Source organism: Hyperolius riggenbachi, chromosome 12 (genome assembly GCF_040937935.1).
Source record: "Hyperolius riggenbachi isolate aHypRig1 chromosome 12, aHypRig1.pri, whole genome shotgun sequence".
NCBI classification, from domain to species: domain Eukaryota; kingdom Metazoa; phylum Chordata; class Amphibia; order Anura; family Hyperoliidae; genus Hyperolius; species Hyperolius riggenbachi.
In genome coordinates this window covers 5783854-5805824 of record NC_090657.1, presented here as the reverse complement: position 1 = coordinate 5805824, position 21971 = coordinate 5783854, and the positions used below count along the sequence as shown (strand labels likewise).

General features: G+C 47.6%; 1 protein-coding gene across 4 annotated transcripts in view; it reads left to right on the top strand.

Moving 5' to 3' along the window:
• UNK (unk zinc finger) overlaps positions 1 to 21971 on the top strand; it is a 121858-nt gene that overhangs the window by 57273 nt on the left and 42614 nt on the right. For 3 of the 4 annotated variants that reach the window (XM_068264357.1, XM_068264359.1, XM_068264356.1), the window contains 4 exons: positions 3977 to 4119; positions 8304 to 8351; positions 13468 to 13653; positions 13829 to 13894. In XM_068264357.1, the coding sequence (XP_068120458.1) occupies positions 3977 to 4119; positions 8304 to 8351; positions 13468 to 13653; positions 13829 to 13894 (443 nt within the window). The remainder of the gene's footprint in view (positions 1 to 3976; positions 4120 to 8303; positions 8352 to 13467; positions 13654 to 13828; positions 13895 to 21971) is intronic. The other variant, XM_068264358.1, reaches the window with a different exon arrangement.

Sequence of the window (21971 nt, the reverse complement as noted above, 5' to 3'; positions counted from 1 at the left end):
GCTCGCTCTAGCGCGCACTCCCGCTCGTAAACACGCCGCCCACCCGGAGATCAATGAACGGGAAAATCCATTCCCGTTCGTTGATCTAAGCCCCGCAATGATCCGCTGCTTCTCCGCTAAGCAGCGCGATCATTGTGAGAAAAAAAAACGTTCTCAGCCTCCTAGTACTTCCTGCAAGAGTCCGGAAGGACGCTTGCAGGTTGCATTAAACAAAAAGTTACTGTTGCCATCTTGTGGCCAAATAGTAAAGCTACACCCTAAAGCATTTTTTACATACAAATAAATGTTTTACACTAAAAATTAACTCCTTACCTCCCACACTCCCCAATTTGTTTTTTGTAATGAAAGAAAAAAAATTACAATTAAAAAAAATACATAAATAGTTACCTTAGGGACTGAACTTTTTAAATATTTATGTCAAGAGGGTATAACACTGTTACTTTATAAACTATGGGCTTGTAATTAGGGATGGACGCAAAACTGAAAAAAATGCACCTTTATTTCCAATTAAAATATTGGCGCCAAACATTGTGATAGGGACATAATTTAAACGGTTTTATAACCGGGAGAAATGGGAAAATACATTTCATGGGTTTTAATTACAGTAGCATGCATTATTTGAAAACTATAAAGGCCGAAAACTGAAAAATAATACATTTTTTCCCACATTTTTTTCCTATTTTCCCATTAAAACACATTTAGAATAAAATCATTCTTGGCATAATGTCCCACCTAAAGAAAGCCTAATTGGTGGCAAAAAAAACAAGATATAGTTCATTTCATTGCGATAAGTAATGATAAAGTTATAGACGAATGAATGGAAGGAGCGCTGAAAGGTGAAAATTGCTCTGGTGCTCAAGGGGTAAACCCCTCAGTGGTGAAGTGGTTAAAAATTGTCCTTTTTTTTCCTTCCTCTTTCTTTGCTTTTCTTTCTTCTTCTTCTTCTTCTTCTTCTTCTTCTTCTTCTTCTTCTTCTTTCTTTTTTTTTTTTTTTTTTTTTACAGCAGAGTGCATAAATTGTTATGTTAGGGACTTAGCTTATTTTGTATGTATGCCCTGAGGATATATTATTATTGTTTGATTACAAATTAGGGCCTCGAGTACAATGAGAAAATAAAAAACACATAATGGGAAAAAATACACCTTTATTTCTAAATAAAATATTGTGGTCCTACATTGTACTAGGGACGTAATTTAAACGTTGTAATAACCGTGACAAACGGGCAAATAAAATGTGTGGGTTTAATCTACAGTTGCACATTTTATTTTAAAACTATAATGCCTGAAAACTGAGAAATGTTTTGCTTTTTTTCGTATTATTCCTGTTAAAATGCATATAAAATAAAATAATTCTTAGCAAAAAGTACCACCCAAAGAAAGCCCAATTTGTGGCAAAAAAGGGGGGGAAACCCCTCAGTGGTGAAGTGGTTAATGATTTGTGCTGTGCAGACTTACTACCCCAATAGCAACCCCTCTTCTCATTAAAGGGGAGGATGACATATTTCTTTCCTTGTAAACAATAGCAGTTGCCAGGCAGCCCTGCCAAGCCTCCGCCTCTAGAACTTTTACCCATACACCGAAGATGGATTAATATGTAATGGGCCCTGGGTAAGGTAGTAGATATTCCCATTGTGCTCCTCTTGGTAAGCTGAAGTGGAGAGAGGTCAGAGAAGGTGGCTGGTGGGCTCCTTGACAACCATTAGCCCCCAAGTACGTGCCTAGGTTGCCTGGTGGATGATCCTGCTCCGCATACACCCTGAACAAGCATGCAGATAGGTGCTCTGACTGAAGTCTGACTGGATTAGTTGCTTGCTTGTTTCAGGTGTGTGATTCAGACACTACTGCAGCCACAGAGATCAGCAGGGTTGCCAGGCAACTGGTATTGTTTAAAAGGAAGTAAATGTCAGCCTCCATATTCGTCTCACTTCAGTTGTCCTTTAGACCTTGATTAGGAAAGGCCGTTCTTTTAGCAGCTGAGCTGTGTGAGTACATGATTGATGACGCCAAAGCCCTGTAGTACATCGAGCAGCACAAAGATGGTGGTGCTGCACTTAAAGGACAACTGTAGTGAGAGAGATATGGAGGCTGCCATATTTATTGCCTTTTAAACAATACCAGTTGCCTGGCAGCCCTGCTGATATATTTGGCTGCAATAGTTTCCGTATAACACCAGAAACAAGCATGAAGCTAATGTTGTCAGATCTGACAATAATGTCAGAAACACCTGATCTGCTGCATGCTTGTTCAGGGGCTGTGGCTCAGTGCACTAGAACAGGGGTGCCCATTAGGTAGATCGCAAAGGCCTTCAGGGGCAAACCTAGGATTTTCAAAGGGGGGGGGGGGGGGGATTCCTGAAAGGTCTCCCACAGACACTCACAATACAGTATAATAATATGGTAGGACATCATGCTGGGTACACATAATGCAATTTCCTGTCCGACCAACCAAACTGGATCGATCAGGAGCAGTTTGGATACAGATAATAATGAGGACAGTCGACATTGGTAATGGAGGGGAAAGTGAAGCATTTATACAGCAGGGCACACAGCTGTGCTCATAATTGACTCTGTTAAGTTTCTCAAAGCTGCTCCATGCTCTGTACACACACGCTGCTGCTCCATGCTCTGTACACACACGCTGCTGCTCCATCCAGAGTCAACTGTACCAGGGAAAGAAAAGGGGCAGTGCTGTGAGCTGCAGGACGCCTGCACATATTCTGGTGTCTCAATTTGTGCCTGTCCCCAGACACTGCACCGGCCCTGGTCTGAGGGGGGATTCCGGGCAGCTGTAATCCCCCCCTGCATTTGCCCATGGCCTTCATGGTAGATCCCGACCACACTACATTTTCCACTCTATATATGGAAGTGTGCTCCTAAAATTGTACATGGGTAGATCACTTTGACTTGCTAATTTTTAAAGGTAGCGCACAAGCCAAAAAAGTGTGAGCAACTCTGCACTAGAGGCAGAGGATCAGCAGGGCCGCCAGGAAACTGGTATTGCTTAAAGAGACACTGAAGCGAAAAAAAAAATATGATATAATGAATTGGTTGTGTACTACGAATAATTACTAGAAGATTAGCAGCAAAGAAAATATTCTCATACTTTTATTTTCAGGTATATAGTGTGTTTTCTAACATTGCATCATTCTATAATATGTGCAGATTACACAACACTCAGCATTCAAAATGATTCTTTCAGAGCAGTCTGTGAAGTAATGACCTCTGTTCACTTACAGTTGAGATAATAAAAGTCAGATAACAGCCCTCTCCACGACAAAGTCGGAGAGCTTAATGGCTTTTTTGCATAGAGATAACAACTGGAGTTTCTTAACTCTTCCTGTACTGGAAACAATTAGACTGATGTATCTGATCTTAATGTTTTATTTCTTAGCTGTGCTACAAATACAAATCATAATATCATAAAAAATTTTTTCGCTTCAGTGTCTCTTTAAAAGCACATAAATATGGCAGCCTCCACATACCTCTCGCTTCAGTTGTGCTTTTAATATTAGATGCTTATTAGATGCTTAAAGTTGAGATCTTGACCTCAGTAGTTTGGCCACCTTTAGACTGAAGGGCCCGTTCACATCAGCAAACACGGATGGCCGTGCGTTCGGAACGCGACGCTTACGAACACATGCCATCTGCATTTTCTGCGTTGCGTGGCTGATCTCATTTACTGAAAGTAAATGGGTCAGCTGCACATTTTGCGTGCAGCATGCGTTCCCGGATTGCACAGGTCCGGAACGCATGCAGTGTGAACATCAGACAATGCAGTCTATGCACTTTCTGATGCCGTGCGTGTCGGCCTCCTGCACGTGTTCCCGAAATACGGACCGCAACATGTGTAATGTGAACAGGGCCTTATGGGTATACCAGTTGCTTCATGACCGGTTCCCTTGACGGCGCATTAATTTGCTATTTCTAAAAGCCTTAAACTGCTAATGTAACAGATGATTGATGTGATGTTGTTGCAGAATCTCTTGTGTGTGATGACCAGCAGTCTCCTTCAGCCGTGTCGAGCCCTACACAGTGTGGACCGGTCATGTACATGCCTTCAGCCGCTGGAGACTCTGTTCCTGTCAGCCCGTCCAGTCCTCATGCACCGGACTTCAGTAGTGTACGTTGGCCATCCCCTTTGGTATTGCTGTGATGATAGATTTGTTTTCTATGCAGAGGTAAGGTAGTGCTTATTCTAAAATGGCCTGGACATTACACACTTGTGGGTATCACTAGAGAACCTCATACAGAATTGGATTTGAGCAATTTTAAATTTTTTTTTTTTTGCTCAATTAGTAGTTAGTATTTTCTTTAAAGCGGTATAAAACTCTGACATAATATTTAACAAAAACATGTTTTCCTACTTTTTATAGGCCATATGGTTATCCTATTTGCATTTGTGCATAAGTATTATTATTCATTTAGAAATTACAAGTTCCCAAAAGTACAGTTTTTTGCTTTGTGAGCTGACTTTGCATTTTATTCATAACTGGTTTTATTCATCTTGTACTGAAGGCAGAAGTGCTTTCAGTGTCTGTGTGTTTCCAGGAGCTTCTCCACAGTCAGAGAATGTGTCACATTCCTCACTTGATACATTTAAGTAAACACAAGATAACATTATCTCCACTTTGGATGCGTCCACATTTCACTGCACTGAACCTTAAACCTCTGTGTGTAACCCTTCCAATGCTGGTCTAGTAAAAAAAAAAATGCTGGTTGCATATAATATGCTGTAAATAATGTTTTAGAGCAAAGATGAAATGCAGGGTTATATTCCACTTTAACCCCCTTGGCGGTGTGATTCTTTCCAGATTTCAGGGTCTAAAGGCGGTACAATTTTTTGCACCCTTTCAGACTCTAAAACCTGGAAATATCATGCTGCCAGGGAGATCTGCACAGCCCCAGTAATCACTCACCTCCCTGGCTCCAGCGCTGCAGTTATGCCTCCATCCTCCAGGTGGTGCTGTAACTCTAAAGTGAGATTGCCGGCTGTTGCCATGACGACAGCCGGCGATCTCACCAGCAGGAAGCAGAACTATTATCAGCTAGCCGCAGGGGCGCCTCTACCCATTTTGTCACTCCAGGCGAGAAAATCTGTGGTGCCCCACCCCATGGCGCCCCCCATGAAAATAATGGTAATGCGGCAGCGTTTCACCAGGAATTACTCGTAATGCGGCAGCGTTTCACTAGAAAATAATTGTAATGTGGCAGTATTTCCACAGAAAAATACGCAATACGGGCAGCGTTTGACCAGAGAATACAAGTAATGTAAGGCTGCAGAAGTGAGCTTACGGGCTGCGGCCAGTAAACTGACACAGCGTCTATTAGACACCCCTAGCCTGTTTAACACCTGGGGACACCACATCGGTCCCCCCTCCGCACAGCACTCATGACCGCCTGGTCAGCCTGGCACTCTACAAGAGGGTCAGAAGGAGGCACAAAGGGGCACAGAAGGAGTCACAGGGGGACTAATGGAGGCTCACGGAAGGAGGCACAAAGGGGCACAGAAGGAGGTACAGGGGGATAGAGGAAGGTGCAGGGGACAGAGGTGGCACATGGGGACTGAAGAGGAATATGGAGACAGAAGGAGGCACAAAGGGAGACAGAAGGAGGCAGAGTGGGACTGAAGGAGGAACGAGGGGGCAGAGGTAGCACAAGGGGACAAATAAAGGCAAAGGGGGGACATAAGGAGTCACAGGGGGGCAGAAGGAGGCACAAAGGGCCACAGAAGGAGGCAGAGGTGGCACAGGGGGACTGAAGGACCATAGTGGCTGGATAGTGTAAGGGCTCTGCCTCTGACACGGGAGACCAGGGTTCGAATCTCGGCTCTGCCTGTTCAGTAAGCCAGCACTAATTCAGTAGGAGACCTTGGGCCAGTCTCCCTAACACTGCTACTGCCTATAGAGCGCGTCCTAGTGGCTGCAGCTCTGGCCTAACACCGCTACTGCCTATAGAGCGCCCCCTAGTGGCTGCAGCTCTGGCCTAACACTGCTACTGCCTATAGAGCGCCCCCTAGTGGCTGCAGCTCTGGCCTAACACTGCTACTGCCTATAGAGCGCGCCCTAGTGGCTGCAGCTCTGGCCTAACACTACTACTGCCTATAGAGCTCCCCTAGTGGCTGCAGCTCTGGCCTAACACTGCTACTGCCTATAGAGTGCCCCCTAGTGGCTGCAGCTCTGGCCTAACACGGCTACTGCCTATAGAGTGCCCTTTAGTGGCTGCAGCTCTGGCCTAACACTACTACTGCCTATAGAGCCCCCCCTAGTGGCTGCAGCTCTGGCCTAACACTGCTACTGCCTATAGAGCACCCCCTAGTGGCTGCAGCTCTGGCCTAACACTGCTACTGCCTATAGAGTGCCCTTAGTGGCTGCAGCTCTGGCCTAACACTGCTACTGCCTATAGAGCGCCCCCTAGTGGCTGCAGCTCTGGCCTAACACTGCTACTGCCTATAGAGCGCCCCCTAGTGGCTGCAGCTCTGGCCTAACACTTGCTACTGCCTATAAAGCGCCCCCTAGTGGCTGCAGCTCTGGCCTAACACCGCTACTGCCTATAGAGCGCCCCCTAGTGGCTGCAGCTCTGGCCTAACACTGCTACTGCCTATAGAGCGCCCCCTAGTGGCTGCAGCTCTGGCCTAACACTGCTACTGCCTATAGAGCGCCCCTAGTGGCTGCAGCTCTGGCCTAACACTGCTACTGCCTATAGAGCGCCCCCTAGTGGCTGCAGCTCTGGCCTAACACTGCTACTGCCTATAGAGTGCCCTTAGTGGCTGCAGCTCTGGCCTAACACTGCTACTGCCTATAGAGCGCCCCCTAGTGGCTGCAGCTCTGGCCTAACACTGCTACTGACTATAGAGCGCCCCTAGTGGCTGCAGCTCTGGCCTAACACTGCTACTGCCTATAGAGCGCCCCCTAGTGGCTGCAGCTCTGGCCTAACACTGCTACTGCCTATAGAGCGCGCCCTAGTGGCTGCAGCTCTGGCGTGATATAAATGTTCTGTGTTTGTTTTTTTTGTTTGTGAAGGAGGCACATGGGGACAGAAGGACAAACGGGGGTCAGACATGATACAAGGGACTGAAGGAGGCACAAGAAAACAGAAGGAGGCACAAAGGGGGAAAGAAGGATGCATAAGTCACAGAGGTGGCAGCTGCCTGCAACTTACGCTAAGTAGATGCAGCAGAAGCAAGTAATAGAACACCCATGGGGTGCTGGGCTTAACCCAGCAACATGGCGCCCCCCAGGACAAATGGCACTCCAGGCAATGGCCTGTACTGCCTATGCCTAGAGGCGTCCCTGGCTGGCCGGATCGGCTGGCCGATACACGGTACAGTACCGTGTATCCCCAGCATTAGAGAGAGGTATGGACAAATTGGTCCGCCTTTTTATGCATAGTACAAATCTGTTTTTGCAGCATTGGTTATCTCAGTGTTGTGATTTTTTTTCCTCTGCTGCAAGTGGTATAATAGTGATTACTTTATAATTGACACAGACAGGCAATGCCCGGAGTGGCCGGGCAATATCTAGTAGTGAGGCATGAAACAGTTAGGCTCGGTTCACATTAGTGTTTTTTTTTGGATCAGAACCGGAACGTATACTGTACAGACCGGATGTGAAAGGATCCAATGTTAACCTCTGGATCCATTCACATGCGTCCGTTGGTACGGATACGTTCTGGCCTCCGGATCTAAAAACTGCTGCAGGCCCTACTTTTCCGGACCGTTCTGCTTAGTGGAACGGATGCGGACAAAAAATGCTGCAGCATTGGGGCAATGGGAAACGGAACGTTTCTTCACACAAAGTGAAGAAATGGACCATTCCACGGGGGATGGGGGCCTGTGCCGATGCGTATCTAGTGAGGGGAGGGTGCAGCAGCCAGGTGGGTGGGTGAGGGAGGGTTTATACATACCTGATCTTCCGTAGCAGCCGGCAGTAGAGGCTTCTGTCTTCTTCTGCGTCATGTGACTACATGAGGTATCATGTGACTAGTCACATGACGCGCTGTGCAGTCACAGCGGAAGAAGAAGGAGCCTCTACCGCCGGCTGCTACGGAAGATTAGGTATGTATTTGAGTGAAAATGGATCCAATCCATCATTCATCAGATCTGTTTTCACTATGTGAACCGGGCCACGGACTGAGCCATCTGGATCCGGTGAAGAGGAGACCTGATCTGCTCACCGGATGCTTTTGGCTCAGAACGCTAATGTGAACCTGGCCTTAAAGGCACGAGTTTCAGAAAAACAACTTGTAGTATTTTCAGTAGAATCCTCAAGGCTTCATCTGTTTCATTCCAGTTTTCCTTATTTGCAGGTATGGGGTAAAATGAGTCACCTGCCCACCAGTCCAACGCCTGCGTCAGTAAGTAGTATATGTCGTCTCTGACGGAACACACAATGCAAGCCTGAAATCAATTGTTCAAAAGTGTTCAGCAAAACGTGCCCGGCATGTATGATGCACAGTTACAACAGCGGGACCTGCCACCCCACGGGGCTATTACTGCGTCTGCTACAGGATACGGTGTTATTGTGCATAGCAATGGACCACATTAAACTGACACTGAAGCGAAAAAAACTTAAAGAGAACCTGAACTGAAAATAAAAAGTTAAAATAACCATACACAGGTCATACTTACCTCCTGTGTAGTCTACTCAGCAATCTCTTTCTCCTCTCCTGTGTTATCAATGGCATTTTCCATCCTCCATTTTAAAAATGGCCATTACCCCATAACAGCTTCCTGGTCAGCACACTGTTAAACTGTAATATCACCCAGTTGAGTCATAGGGAAGCATGGACATTACCTTGCACATTCAGTTGTAACTGACAGCTGCTGATATATAACTGACAGCAACTGATATATTTCAGTTCTGACAAAATCTTGTCAGAACTGGAAGGGATCACTGTAAGAAGAAAATGGTGAGCTTCTGAGAGGAGCTGATGGTGAGGTAAGTATGTAATATTCATTTGCCGCTACATCATGTGTTCATTTTAAATAATTTTACTCACTTCAGGTTCCCTTTAAAGAGACTCTGAAGCGAGAATAAATCTCGCTTCAGAGCTCATAGTTAGCAGTTAGCAGGGGCACGCGGCTAAACGGGGGTCCCTTCACCCACAAACCCACCCCCACAATAGTTGGTCGTAGAGTTGGTCGTAAATCTTCCCTTCCTGGAGGCAGGGCTAACGGCCGCAGCCCTGCCTCCAGTCGCACCTATCAGACGCGCATCGCCGCCTCTCCCCCGCCCCTCTCAGTGAAGGAAGACTGAGAGGGGCGGGGGAGAGGCGGAGATACGCGCTGATAGACGCGCGGGAGGCAGGGCTGCGGCGGTTAGCCCTGCCCCAATGCGGAAGCGCTCCCCCGCTTTACGGAGGGGATTTGGGGGTGAAGGGACCCCCATTAAGCCGCGGGATAGCAGCGTTTTAGCAGGGGCACACGTGCCCCTGCTAACTATGAGCTCTGAAGCGAGATTTATTCTCGCTTCAGACTCTCTTTAAAGGGACTCTGAGCAGTGCAGAAACTATGGAAAGATGCATATCATTTTAAAGCGCTCTTTCTCCTCTTTCCAGTGATATATAAACCGCCACCCTACATCTTTTAGTTTTTGCTATTTTCGCGATTGAAATTGCCGCGGCCGCGATTTCGATCGCGAAAATAGAGAAAACTAAAAGGCGTAGGGCAACGATTTAGGTGTCGCCAGAAAGAGGAGAAAGAGAGCTTTAAAATGATATCCATCAAGCCATAGTTATATTGTATTACACAGGACGACACTTTCCCCAGTGTCAGCAGCTCCATTTTGCTGAATGCAGCTGCTGACTTTGACAAAAAGTCGCCCTGTGTAATACAATATAACTATGGCTTGATGGATATCATTTTAACCACCTTAGCGGTATGGACGAGCTCAGCTCGTCCATCACCGCCGGTGGCTGCCGCTCAGGCCCTGCTGGGCCGATTTGCTCGCAGTAAAAAGCAGCACACGCAGCCAGCACTTTGCCAGCCGCGTGTGCTGCCTGATCGCCGCCGCAGCGCGGCGATTCGCCGCGTGCAGCGGCGAAAGAGGGTCCCCCCAGCCGCCCGAGCCCTGCGCAGCCGGAACAAACAGTTCCGGCCAGCGCTGAGGGCTGGATCGGAGGCGGCTGACGTCAGGACGTCGGCTGACGTCCATGATGTCACTCCGCTCGTCGCCATGGCGACGAGCAAAACGAAACAAGGAAGGCCGCTCATTGCGGCCTTCCTTGTTACTGCGGATCGCCGGAGGCGATCAGAAATATTGGTTAGGAGCGCCCTCTAGTGGGCTTTCATGCAGCCAACTTTCAGTTGGCTGCATGAAATCGTTTTTTTTTTTATTAAAAAAAACCCCTCCCGCAGCTGCCCTGGCGATCTTAATAGAACGCCAGGGTGGTTAAAGCTCTCTTTCTCCTCTTTCTGATGACACCTAAATCGTTGCCCTACGCCTTTTAGTTTTCTCTATTTTTGCGATCGAAATCGCGGCCGCAGCAATTTCAATCGCGAAAATAGCGAAAACTAAAAGGCGTAGGGCGGCGGTTTATATATCGTTGGAAAGAGGAGAAAGAGAGCTTTAAAATTATGTGCATCTTTCCATAGTTTCTGCACTGCTCGGAGTCCCTTTAAGGCACAATGAACTGTATGTGTAGTACAGATAATGAATAGAACATTCATAGCAAAGCAAAGAGTTTCACATTTTTATTTTCAGGTATATAGTTTATATTTTCATAGCATTGCATCATTTTATCATATTTACAACTTACAAACCACACAGACCACTAGCGCAAAAATGCTAAAATGTTAAATACACGTAAACGCATACAAATGAGAAGTATGTTTCTTCCACAGTAAAATAACCATGAATTACTTTTTTCTTATGCTAGGAATACACGGTTCATTTCTGGCAGGAGATTCTTTGCCACTCGATTCCGCAGTCAATTCTCTTATCTTCTGCTCGTTTTTCTTATCTTTTTCCATTCACTTCTATCAGAAATCGAGCGGCGAAAGGTTCGAAAGGGAGATCGGACATGTCAGAAATTATCTATCCAACCATCTAATCACCTCAAAAACGAACTGTGTATTCTCAGCATTATGCTGCTGTCACTTTAGGTAATAGAAATCTGACAGAACCGACAGATTTTGGACTAGTCCGCCTCCTCATGGGGGATGAGGCCGACATATATTTATTTCCTTTTAAAGCAAAAATGAAGGAGAGGGAGGTTACGAATCCCATAAAGCCTTCCTGGTCCTCTCTCCGTGTCTTTGTTCCTCCTTCAACGTTCACACCCAGCTGTGTCCTCAGGACTCTTTGTACAGGCTGTGGAAGTACTCCGGGGGCATGAGTACTTCAGAAGCTTGAGTGATGAGGGTTGAAGATGTGTTCGACCTGCAGATCAAATAACTTTACCTGGGGAGACGGTGCTGGGACGAGGACATGGAAGCAGACCGGGAAAACTCTATAGAATCCAGACTCTTCCTTCTTCTGCAAGTTTCTAACTTTTATTTAAAGAGACTCTAAAGCAAGTCTCAATCCACTTTTGTAACTTTTATTAATGTAAAGTACTAGAAGCTCTGCTAAAACGCCGCATCCCAGCGGCAGAACGAGGGGTTTATACCCCCAAATCCCCTCTGCTAGGTCCGGGGAGGGCTTCCTGCTTGAGACAGTTTTCTGCTGTAGCTCTGCCTCTTTGCGCGTCAATCCCCGCTGATCGCCGCCTCTCCCCGCCCCTCTCACTCTACCTTCACTGAGAGGGGCGGGGGAGAGGCGGAGATCCGCGGGCAGATTGACGCGCATGGAGGCGGAGCTGCAGCTTAAAGCTCTGCTTTTCCGGGCAGCAAAATCCCCAACCAAGAAAGTCGTGGATTTTGCAGGTGGGGATTTGGGGGGTATAAACCCCTCGTTTTGCCGCGGGATGCAGTGGTTTAGCAGGGTAGAGTCTCTTTAAAAAGGAACTGTAACCCGGATTGAACTGTATTACAATCAGTAGCTGATGCCCCCTTTTCCCATGAGAAATCTTTACCTTTTCTAGAGTAGATCATCAGGGAAGGGGGTCCATATGGCTGATATTGTTTTGAAGCCCCTCCCACAGTGTGAAAAAAAGAACCCAGCCAAACAAGCAGTAGCTCCCTCTGTCCATATGTTTATCTAAGGACAAACAGTCCACATGGCTGGCACCACCAATAGTGTAAAGCAATGCTCTTTTATATATATACTATTTTCAATTGACTTAATGTTATTTAAAGAGGAACTGTAACGACAAAAGATCCCCTGGGGGGTACTCACCTCGGGTGGGGGAAGCCTCCGGATCCTAATGAGGCTTCCCACGCCGTCCTCCATCCCTCAGGGGTCTCGCTGCGGCCCTCCGTACAGCGGTGACGTCATTATTTACCTTCCTGGCTCCTGCGCAGGCGCTCTGACGGCTGTCGGCTCCGAAATACACGGAAATACCCGATCGCCGTCGGGTCTGCTCTACTGCGCAGGTGCAAGTTTCCGGCGCCTGCGCAGTAGAGCGGACCCAACGGAGATCGGGTATTTCCGTCTATTTCCGTGCCGAAAGCAGCCACAGCGCCCCCGCTGGAGCCAGCAAAGGTGAATATTGAACTGACAGTCGGCACAGTCGCCGGCTGTTCGGAGGGCTGCAACGAGACCCCTGAGGGACGGAGGATGGCATGGGAAGCCTCATTAGGATCCGGAGGCTTCCCCCACCCGAGGTGAGTACCCCCCAGGGGATGTTTTTGTTGTTACAGAGTCTCTTTAAATGACGTTCTAATAAAAGAGCATTGTTGTACAGTACTGGTGGTGCCAGCCACGTGGACTGGTTGCTGTTTAGCCACATGGTACTGTGACACTTAGGCACAGCGAAGTCTTCTTGCCTGTGTGCCTCTCTTCTCCTGTGACCATTTTATCCTAGGACGAAACTAAATCAATGCGTTGCAAAGTGAGAAGTTAAAAAATACAGAGATCAGGAAATGATTGATATTCACTGTGTCATTTGTTCATGTTGTTTGATCCACATTCAGCCTGCAGGTCATCCTCTTTACTACTGGCAGACATGAAAAAACACAGACATAACCAACTGCCATAATTTATAACCACACCCACTAACATTGCGATAGGCTAAAGGTTTTTTTTTTTTTTAATAGATATACATATGCACAGAGGGAGATACTGGCTGCTTGACATTTGTAAACAGCTGTTATTTCCCACAATTCAACAAGGTTCACAGACAGGAAACTGCCAGGACCATGGTCCTGACATCACACGGTGGGAGGGGTTTCACCACGATATCAGCCATACAGCGCCCCCTGATGGTCTATTTGAGAAAAGGAATAGATTTATCATGGGAAAGGGGGTATCAGCTACTGATTGGGATGAAGTTCAATCCTAAATTTCCTCTTGAAATTCTTACAAATGATGTGAACATAGTTTTTTGTTTCTTAAAGCATCTGAAGACAAGCATTGCTATTATTTGACAGATGCTCTGTGCCAGCCTAGGAAGCCCGACCAATCCCTGCGGCTCTCCCTGCGGATCACTGGGGAAGCCACACAGCCTAGATTGCCTTGGTTTTCACGGTGACCTCTCGTGCAACTACAAGAAAGCCCCCGGGTGTGAGAGGGAAGATTCTGGGGGGACAGAATACCTGAAGAGCTTTAAAAGTCAGGTCAGTATACTTTGCAAGTGTTTGGCTTGTTGCAGAAGCTGCCGCTTGTGGCTGTGCTCACTGTTCTGTTCCAGCGATGTGATCATAGGCAGCAGCTGTTTCTAGAACTGTGTGGCTCAGCAGTATTGCTACGGTGGCTGTGGCCCCTCACATTCTCACTCTTTGTTTTGTAAAGGCCAAGTTAAAAGCACACGCGATGGAGCATCGAAGCCAAGAACAATCCCTTCTGCAGTCCAAGCAGGTACGGCCGGTGCTGGCAGCATTTATTCCTGTACTTGTGTGATTGTCTGTCTCTGCAAATGTGTAGCAACACTTTCCCGGCACTGTCCACAGTCAGCAGGTGCTGGCAGCATTCTTCCTGTACTTGTGTGATTGTATGTCTCTGAAGAATGTGTAGCAACGCTTTCCCTGCACTGTCCACAGTCAGCAGGTGCTGCCATTCTTCCTGTACTTGTGTGATTGTACGTCTCTGCAAATGTGTAGCAACACTTTCCCGGCACTGTCCACAGTCAGCAGGTGCTGGCAGCATTCTTCCTGTACTTGTGTGATTGTATGTCTCTGCAAATGGTTAGGAACGCTTTCCCTGCACTGTCCACAGTCAGCAGGTGCTGCCATTCTTCCTGTACTTGTGTGATTGTCTGTCTCTGCAAATGGTTAGCAACGCTTTCCCTGCACTGTCCACAGTCAGCAGGTGCTGCCATTCTTCCTGTACTTGTGTGATTGTACGTCTCTGCAAATGGTTAGCAACGCTTTCCCTGCACTGTCCACAGTCAGCAGGTGCTGGCAGCATTCTTCCTGTACTTGTGTGATTGTATGTCTCTGCAAATGGTTAGGAACACTTTCCCTGCACTGTCCACAGTCAGCAGGTGCTGGCAGCATTCTTCCTGTACTTGTGTGATTGTATGTCTCTGCAAATGTGTAGCAACGCTTTCCCTGCACTGTCCACAGTCAGCAGGTGCTGCCATTCTTCCTGTACTTGTGTGATTGTACGTCTCTGCAAATGTGTAGCAACGCTTTCCCTGCACTGTCCACAGTCAGCAGGTGCTGCCATTCTTCCTGTACTTGTGTGATTGTACGTCTCTGCAAATGTGTAGCAACGCTTTCCCTGCACTGTCCACAGTCAGCAGGTGCTGGCAGCATTCTTCCTGTACTTGTGTGATTGTCTGTCTCTGCAAATGTGTAGCAACGCTTTCCCTGCACTGTCCACAATCAGCAGGTGCTGCCATTCTTCCTGTACTTGTGTGATTGTACGTCTCTGCAAATGTGTAGCAACACTTTCCCTGCACTGTCCACAGTCAGCAGGTGCTGGCAGCATTCTTCCTGTACTTGTGTGATTGTACGTCTCTCCAAATGTGTAGCAACGCTTTCCCTGCACTGTCCACAATCAGCAGGTGCTGCCATTCTTCCTGTACTTGTGTGATTGTACGTCTCTGCAAATGTGTAGCAACACTTCCCCTGCACTGTCCACAGTCAGCAGGTGCTGGCAGCATTCTTCCTGTACTTGTGTGATTGTACGTCTCTGCAAATGTGTAGCAACGCTTTCCCTGCACTGTCCACAGTCAGCAGGTGCTGCCATTCTTCCTGTACTTGTGTGATTGTATGTCTCTGCAAATGTGTAGCAACGCTTTCCCTGCACTGTCCACAGTCAGCAGGTGCTGCCATTCTTCCTGTACTTGTGTGATTGTATGTCTCTGCAAATGTGTAGCAACGCTTTCCCTGCACTGTCCACAGTCAGCAGGTGCTGGCAGCATTCTTCCTGTACTTGTGTGATTGTACGTCTCTGCAAATGTGTAGCAACGCTTTCCCTGCACTGTCCACAATCAGCAGGTGCTGGCAGCATTCTTCCTGTACTTGTGTGATTGTACGTCTCTGCAAATGTGTAGCAACGCTTTCCCTGCACTGTCCACAGTCAGCAGGTGCTGGCAGCATTCTTCCTGTACTTGTGTGATTGTACGTCTCTCCAAATGTGTAGCAACGCTTTCCCTGCACTGTCCACAATCAGCAGGTGCTGCCATTCTTCCTGTACTTGTGTGATTGTCTGTCTCTGCAAATGTGTAGCAACACTTTCCCTGCACTGTCCACAATCAGCAGGTGCTGCCATTCTTCCTGTACTTGTGTGATTGTACGTCTCTGCAAATGTGTAGCAACGCTTTCCCTGCACTGTCCACAGTCAGCAGGTGCTGGCAGCATTCTTCCTGTACTTGTGTGATTGTACGTCTCTGCAAATGTGTAGCAACACTTTCCCTGCACTGTCCACAATCAGCAGGTGCTGGCAGCATTCTTCCTGTACTTGTGTGATTGTACGTCTCTGCAAATGTGTAGCAACGCTTTCCCTGCACTGTCCACAGTCAGCAGGTGCTGCCATTCTTCCTGTACTTGTGTGATTGTCTGTCTCTGCAAATGTGTAGCAACGCTGTCACTGCACTGTCCACAGTCAGCAGGTGCTGCCATTCTTCCTGTACTTGTGTGATTGTAGGTCTCTGCAAATGTGTAGCAACGCTTTCCCTGCACTGTCCACAATCAGCAGGTGCTGCCATTCTTCCTGTACTTGTGTGATTGTCTGTCTCTGCAAATGTGTAGCAATGCTTTCCCTGCACTGTCCACAATCAGCAGGTGCTGGCAGCATTCTTCCTGTACTTGTGTGATTGTATGTCTCTGCAAATGTGTAGCAACGCTTTCCCTGCACTGTCCACAATCAGCAGGTGCTGCCATTCTTCCTGTACTTGTGTAATTGTACGTCTCTGCAAATGTGTAGCAACGCTTTCCCTGCACTGTCCACAATCAGCAGGTGCTGCCATTCTTCCTGTACTTGTGTGATTGTATGTCTCTGCAAATGTGTAGCAACGCTTTCCCTGCACTGTCCACAGTCAGCAGGTGCTGGCAGCATTCTTCCTGTACTTGTGTGATTGTACGTCTCTGCAAATGTGTAGCAACGCTTTCCCTGCACTGTCCACAATCAGCAGGTGCTGGCAGCATTCTTCCTGTACTTGTGTGATTGTATGTCTCTGCAAATGTGTAGCAACGCTGTCACTGCACTGTCCACAATCAGCAGGTGCTGCCATTCTTCCTGTACTTGTGTGATTGTACGTCTCTGCAAATGTGTAGCAACGCTTTCCCTGCACTGTCCACAATCAGCAGGTGCTGGCAGCATTCTTCCTGTACTTGTGTGATTGTACGTCTCTGCAAATGTGTAGCAACGCTGTCACTGCACTGTCCACAGTCAGCAGGTGCTGGCAGCATTTATTCCTGTACTTGTGTGATTGTACGTCTCTGCAAATGTGTAGCAACGCTGTCACTGCACTGTCCACAGTCAGCAGGTGCTGGCAGCATTCTTCCTGTACTTGTGTGATTGTACGTCTCTGCAAATGTGTAGCAACGCTTTCCCTGCACTGTCCACAATCAGCAGGTGCTGGCAGCATTCTTCCTGTACTTGTGTGATTGTATGTCTCTGCAAATGTGTAGCAACGCTTTCCCTGCACTGTTCACAGTCAGCAGGTGCTGGCAGCATTCTTCCTGTACTTGTGTGATTGTACATCTCTGCAAATGTGTAGCAACGCTTTCCCTGCACTGTCCACAGTCAGCAGGTGCTGGCAGCATTCTTCCTGTACTTGTGTGATTGTATGTCTCTGCAAATGTGTAGCAACGCTTTCCTTGCACTGTCCACAGTCAGCAGGTGCTGGCAGCATTCTTCCTGTACTTGTGTGATTGTCTGTCTGCAAATGTGTAGCAACGCTTTCCCTGCACTGTCCACAATCAGCAGGTGCTGCCATTCTTCCTGTACTTGTGTGATTGTCTGTCTCTGCAAATGTGTAGCAACGCTGTCACTGCACTGTCCACAATCAGCAGGTGCTGCCATTCTTCCTGTACTTGTGTGATTGTACGTCTCTGCAAATGTGTAGCAACGCTTTCCCTGCACTGTCCACAATCAGCAGGTGCTGCCATTCTTCCTGTACTTGTGTGATTGTACGTCTCTGCAAATGTGTAGCAACGCTTTCCCTGCACTGTCCACAATCAGCAGGTGCTGGCAGCATTCTTCCTGTACTTGTGTGATTGTATGTCTCTGCAAATGTGTAGCAACGCTTTCCCTGCACTGTCCACAATCAGCAGGTGCTGGCAGCATTCTTCCTGTACTTGTGTGATTGTATGTCTCTGCAAATGTGTAGCAACGCTTTCCCTGCACTGTCCACAATCAGCAGGTGCTGCCATTCTTCCTGTACTTGTGTGATTGTATGTCTCTGCAAATGTGTAGCAACGCTTTCCCTGCACTGTCCACAGTCAGCAGGTGCTGGCAGCATTCTTCCTGTACTTGTGTGATTGTATGTCTCTGCAAATGTGTAGCAACGCTTTCCCTGCACTGTCCACAATCAGCAGGTGCTGCCATTCTTCCTGTACTTGTGTAATTGTACGTCTCTGCAAATGTGTAGCAACGCTTTCCCTGCACTGTCCACAATCAGCAGGTGCTGCCATTCTTCCTGTACTTGTGTGATTGTATGTCTCTGCAAATGTGTAGCAACGCTTTCCCTGCACTGTCCACAGTCAGCAGGTGCTGGCAGCATTCTTCCTGTACTTGTGTGATTGTACGTCTCTGCAAATGTGTAGCAACGCTTTCCCTGCACTGTCCACAGTCAGCAGGTGCTGGCAGCATTCTTCCTGTACTTGTGTGATTGTACGTCTCTGCAAATGTGTAGCAACGCTTTCCCTGCACTGTCCACAGTCAGCAGGTGCTGGCAGCATTCTTCCTGTACTTGTGTGATTGTACGTCTCTGCAAATGTGTAGCAACGCTGTCACTGCACTGTCCACAATCAGCAGGTGCTGCCATTCTTCCTGTACTTGTGTGATTGTACGTCTCTGCAAATGTGTAGCAACACTTCCCCTGCACTGTCCACAGTCAGCAGGTGCTGGCAGCATTCTTCCTGTACTTGTGTGATTGTACGTCTCTGCAAATGTGTAGCAACGCTTTCCCTGCACTGTCCACAGTCAGCAGGTGCTGCCATTCTTCCTGTACTTGTGTGATTGTATGTCTCTGCAAATGTGTAGCAACGCTTTCCCTGCACTGTCCACAGTCAGCAGGTGCTGCCATTCTTCCTGTACTTGTGTGATTGTATGTCTCTGCAAATGTGTAGCAACGCTTTCCCTGCACTGTCCACAATCAGCAGGTGCTGCCATTCTTCCTGTACTTGTGTGATTGTATGTCTCTGCAAATGTGTAGCAACACTTTCCCTGCACTGTCCACAGTCAGCAGGTGCTGGCAGCATTTATTCCTGTACTTGTGTGATTGTAGGTCTCTGCAAATGTGTAGCAACGCTTTCCCTGCACTGTCCACAGTCAGCAGGTGCTGGCAGCATTCTTCCTGTACTTGTGTGATTGTACGTCTCTGCAAATGTGTAGCAACACTTTCCCTGCACTGTCCACAGTCAGCAGGTGCTGCCATTCTTCCTGTACTTGTGTGATTGTACGTCTCTGCAAATGTGTAGGAACACTTTCCCTGCACTGTCCACAGTCAGCAGGTGCTGGCAGCATTCTTCCTGTACTTGTGTGATTGTACGTCTCTGCAAATGTGTAGCAACGCTTTCCCTGCACTGTCCACAATCAGCAGGTGCTGGCAGCATTCTTCCTGTACTTGTGTGATTGTACGTCTCTGCAAATGTGTAGCAACGCTTTCCCTGCACTGTCCACAATCAGCAGGTGCTTTACATTACTACACTTATGCTTTATTTCTACAGGGACAGCTCCAGGTTTGTGGCTTACAGAGAAAATAGTGTTTCTTCTTCTAAAAGTATTTCTCATGGTTTCTTTAGACAAAAGGCTTCCTGTGTTTCCCAGTGTAAGGCCTCTTGCACACTACATGCCATTCCCATTTTTTATCTGATCTGATTTTTGATACCGATTAAAAAACATACTGCATGCTGCTAAGTTGTTTTTGTTTTTTTTAATTGGAATCAAAAATCGCACATGAAAAATAGGAATCGCATGTAGTGTGCAAGAGGCCTAAAGGATGGTTTTGTGCAGCAGCAGTACGTTTTAAGTGCACCTGTCATAGGAGGATTTTGGGAGCTGCCATTGCTTTGCCATATAAATATGTTTTCGGACTACAGCTGATCTGATTTTCTGTTTTTGTATATTGTAGCGTTTTGTTGTTTTATTCATTAAAGGATACATAGGGGTTCACTTACCTGGGGCTTCCAGCAGCTAGAAGTCTGATCCCACGGCGCAGTTCTGCTCTGAGCCAGGCCTCCGCTCTCCCGTCTGGAAGATTGCGACCTGCGGCTGGGTCAGGATCTTCTGTGTAGGGGCGCCGCGCACCTCTTGTGATCACACTGCCATCACTGAGAGTGCTCTATGCTTGTGCAGTTCAATTCTCACTGAAGGGCAATCACAAGAGGCATACTGTGCATGCGCAGAAGATCCTGACCCAGCCATGGCCTGGCTCAGAGCAGAACTATGGTGTGGGGCCTAACAGACTTCCAGGGGCTGGACGATATATCCTTTAACACTGCTACTGCCTATAGACCCTAGTGGCTGCAGCTCACGCGCTTTGAGTGCACCTGGAGAAAAGTGCTGTATAAATGTTATTTGTCTTGTCTACATTAATGGTCCAATACATACATTACAGAATTTTTGAAAGGGCAAGGTTCCATAGCTTTGTATTGCCTTGTATAGGCAAGTAATGGAGAGATGGACATTAGATAGGAACTCTGCTGAGAACTGATCACATATCCAGTGGGGTGTTGTGGCAAGGTGCTGAATGATCAGTATTAGATTACTATATGGATGTCCTTCCTAATCTAGCCGGTAGATGGCAGTCAGAATACAGTTAGCAATTGCAAGCTCCATGTTTCTCTCATGATTGTTGTACTTGTAAGGTTAACCAAGGAAATGAACTGGAGCACAGGTCAGCTTTAGTGAGGCAGATGAATGTAATGTACAAGTAGACGTTTGTACCACAGATCTTCTTTCGAGGCACAGCTTGGTAGGTCTATGTGGTTATCTATCTTCTTTTATATTAATCTTACAGATCTGAATTTGAGCATTCCTTTGTACATATCACATGCAATCTGAACTGTATAATTCATGTTATATTTTTTTGTGTGTGTGTGGGGGGGGGGGGGGGGGGGGGGTTAAAGTGGATCCGAGATGAAAAACTTACTATAACAAGTAACTTGTCCATATATCTTATCTAAAGTTTAGATCGTTTACACAGCAAATCTAGCTGCAAACAGCTTCAATAGTTTATGATTATTTATTCCTGTGATACAATGAGGGAAGCCATGTTCTGTTTGTCACATTACACACAAGCAAGCTGATAGCATCTACACCCCTCAGCCTGTGACAAATTCTGTCGCCTCTCCTCCTCCGCTCTGCCTCTGAAATCTCTGGCTAGTAACCCCTCCTCCTCCTTCCCAGACTGAGCTCCCATAAGCCCTTGCTACAGTGCCAAGGCTCTCTGAAAAAGCTGTGGGCGAGGCTTGTTTGGTTTATAGGGAATTAAGAGTATTAAAACAAAACAAAAAAAGTATTTGGCTTGAGGAATGCCCTATAAACTGTATGAAGGGAACACAATTATGCAATGTGTAAAAGTTTATCTCGGATCCATTTAAAAGGACTTCTGAGGCCAAATGACCAACAAAAGTGAATTACCTGCATCATCTTTTAAAGGACTTACGAGGCCAAATTAGTCAAAAAAGTTAATTACCTGTATAATCTTTTACTGCACGGAGGACGCCGTCCGCGCCCTCCGTGCCGTTCCGCCGGGTCCCCCCGCTCATTAGCCCCCTGGGCCGGCTTCCGACCCCACGGCTTGGGTGGGGCTCCCCTGCCTCTCCCAAAATGGCCGTTTCCTCTGGCCGCGGCTGCGCAGTCCGCATATCCGCGAGTGCAGCTGCGCAGCTCTAGGGCCAACCTCCCCAATCCGCGTGGATCGGGGGGTTGGCCCTAGAGCTTCTAGGGGCTACTGGGGAGCCGGCCCGGGGGGCTAATGAGCGGGGGGACCCGGCGGATCGGTGCGGACGGCGTCCTCCGTGCCATAAAAGATTATACAGGTAATTCACTTTTTTTGACTAATTTGGCCTCGTAAGTCCTTTAAGGCACGGAGGACGCCGTCTGCGCCCTCCGTGCCGATTCCCCGGGCCCCCCTGCTCATTAGCCCCCCGGGCCGGCTTCCGACCCTAGGGCCCGGGTCGGGCTCTCCTGCCTCTGCTAAAATGACCGCTTGATCTGGCCGCGGCTGCGTAGTCTGCATATCCGCGAGTGTGGCTGCGCAGCTCTAGGGCCAACCCCCCGATTCACGCTACGTAACCAGAAAACAATAAATAAATAA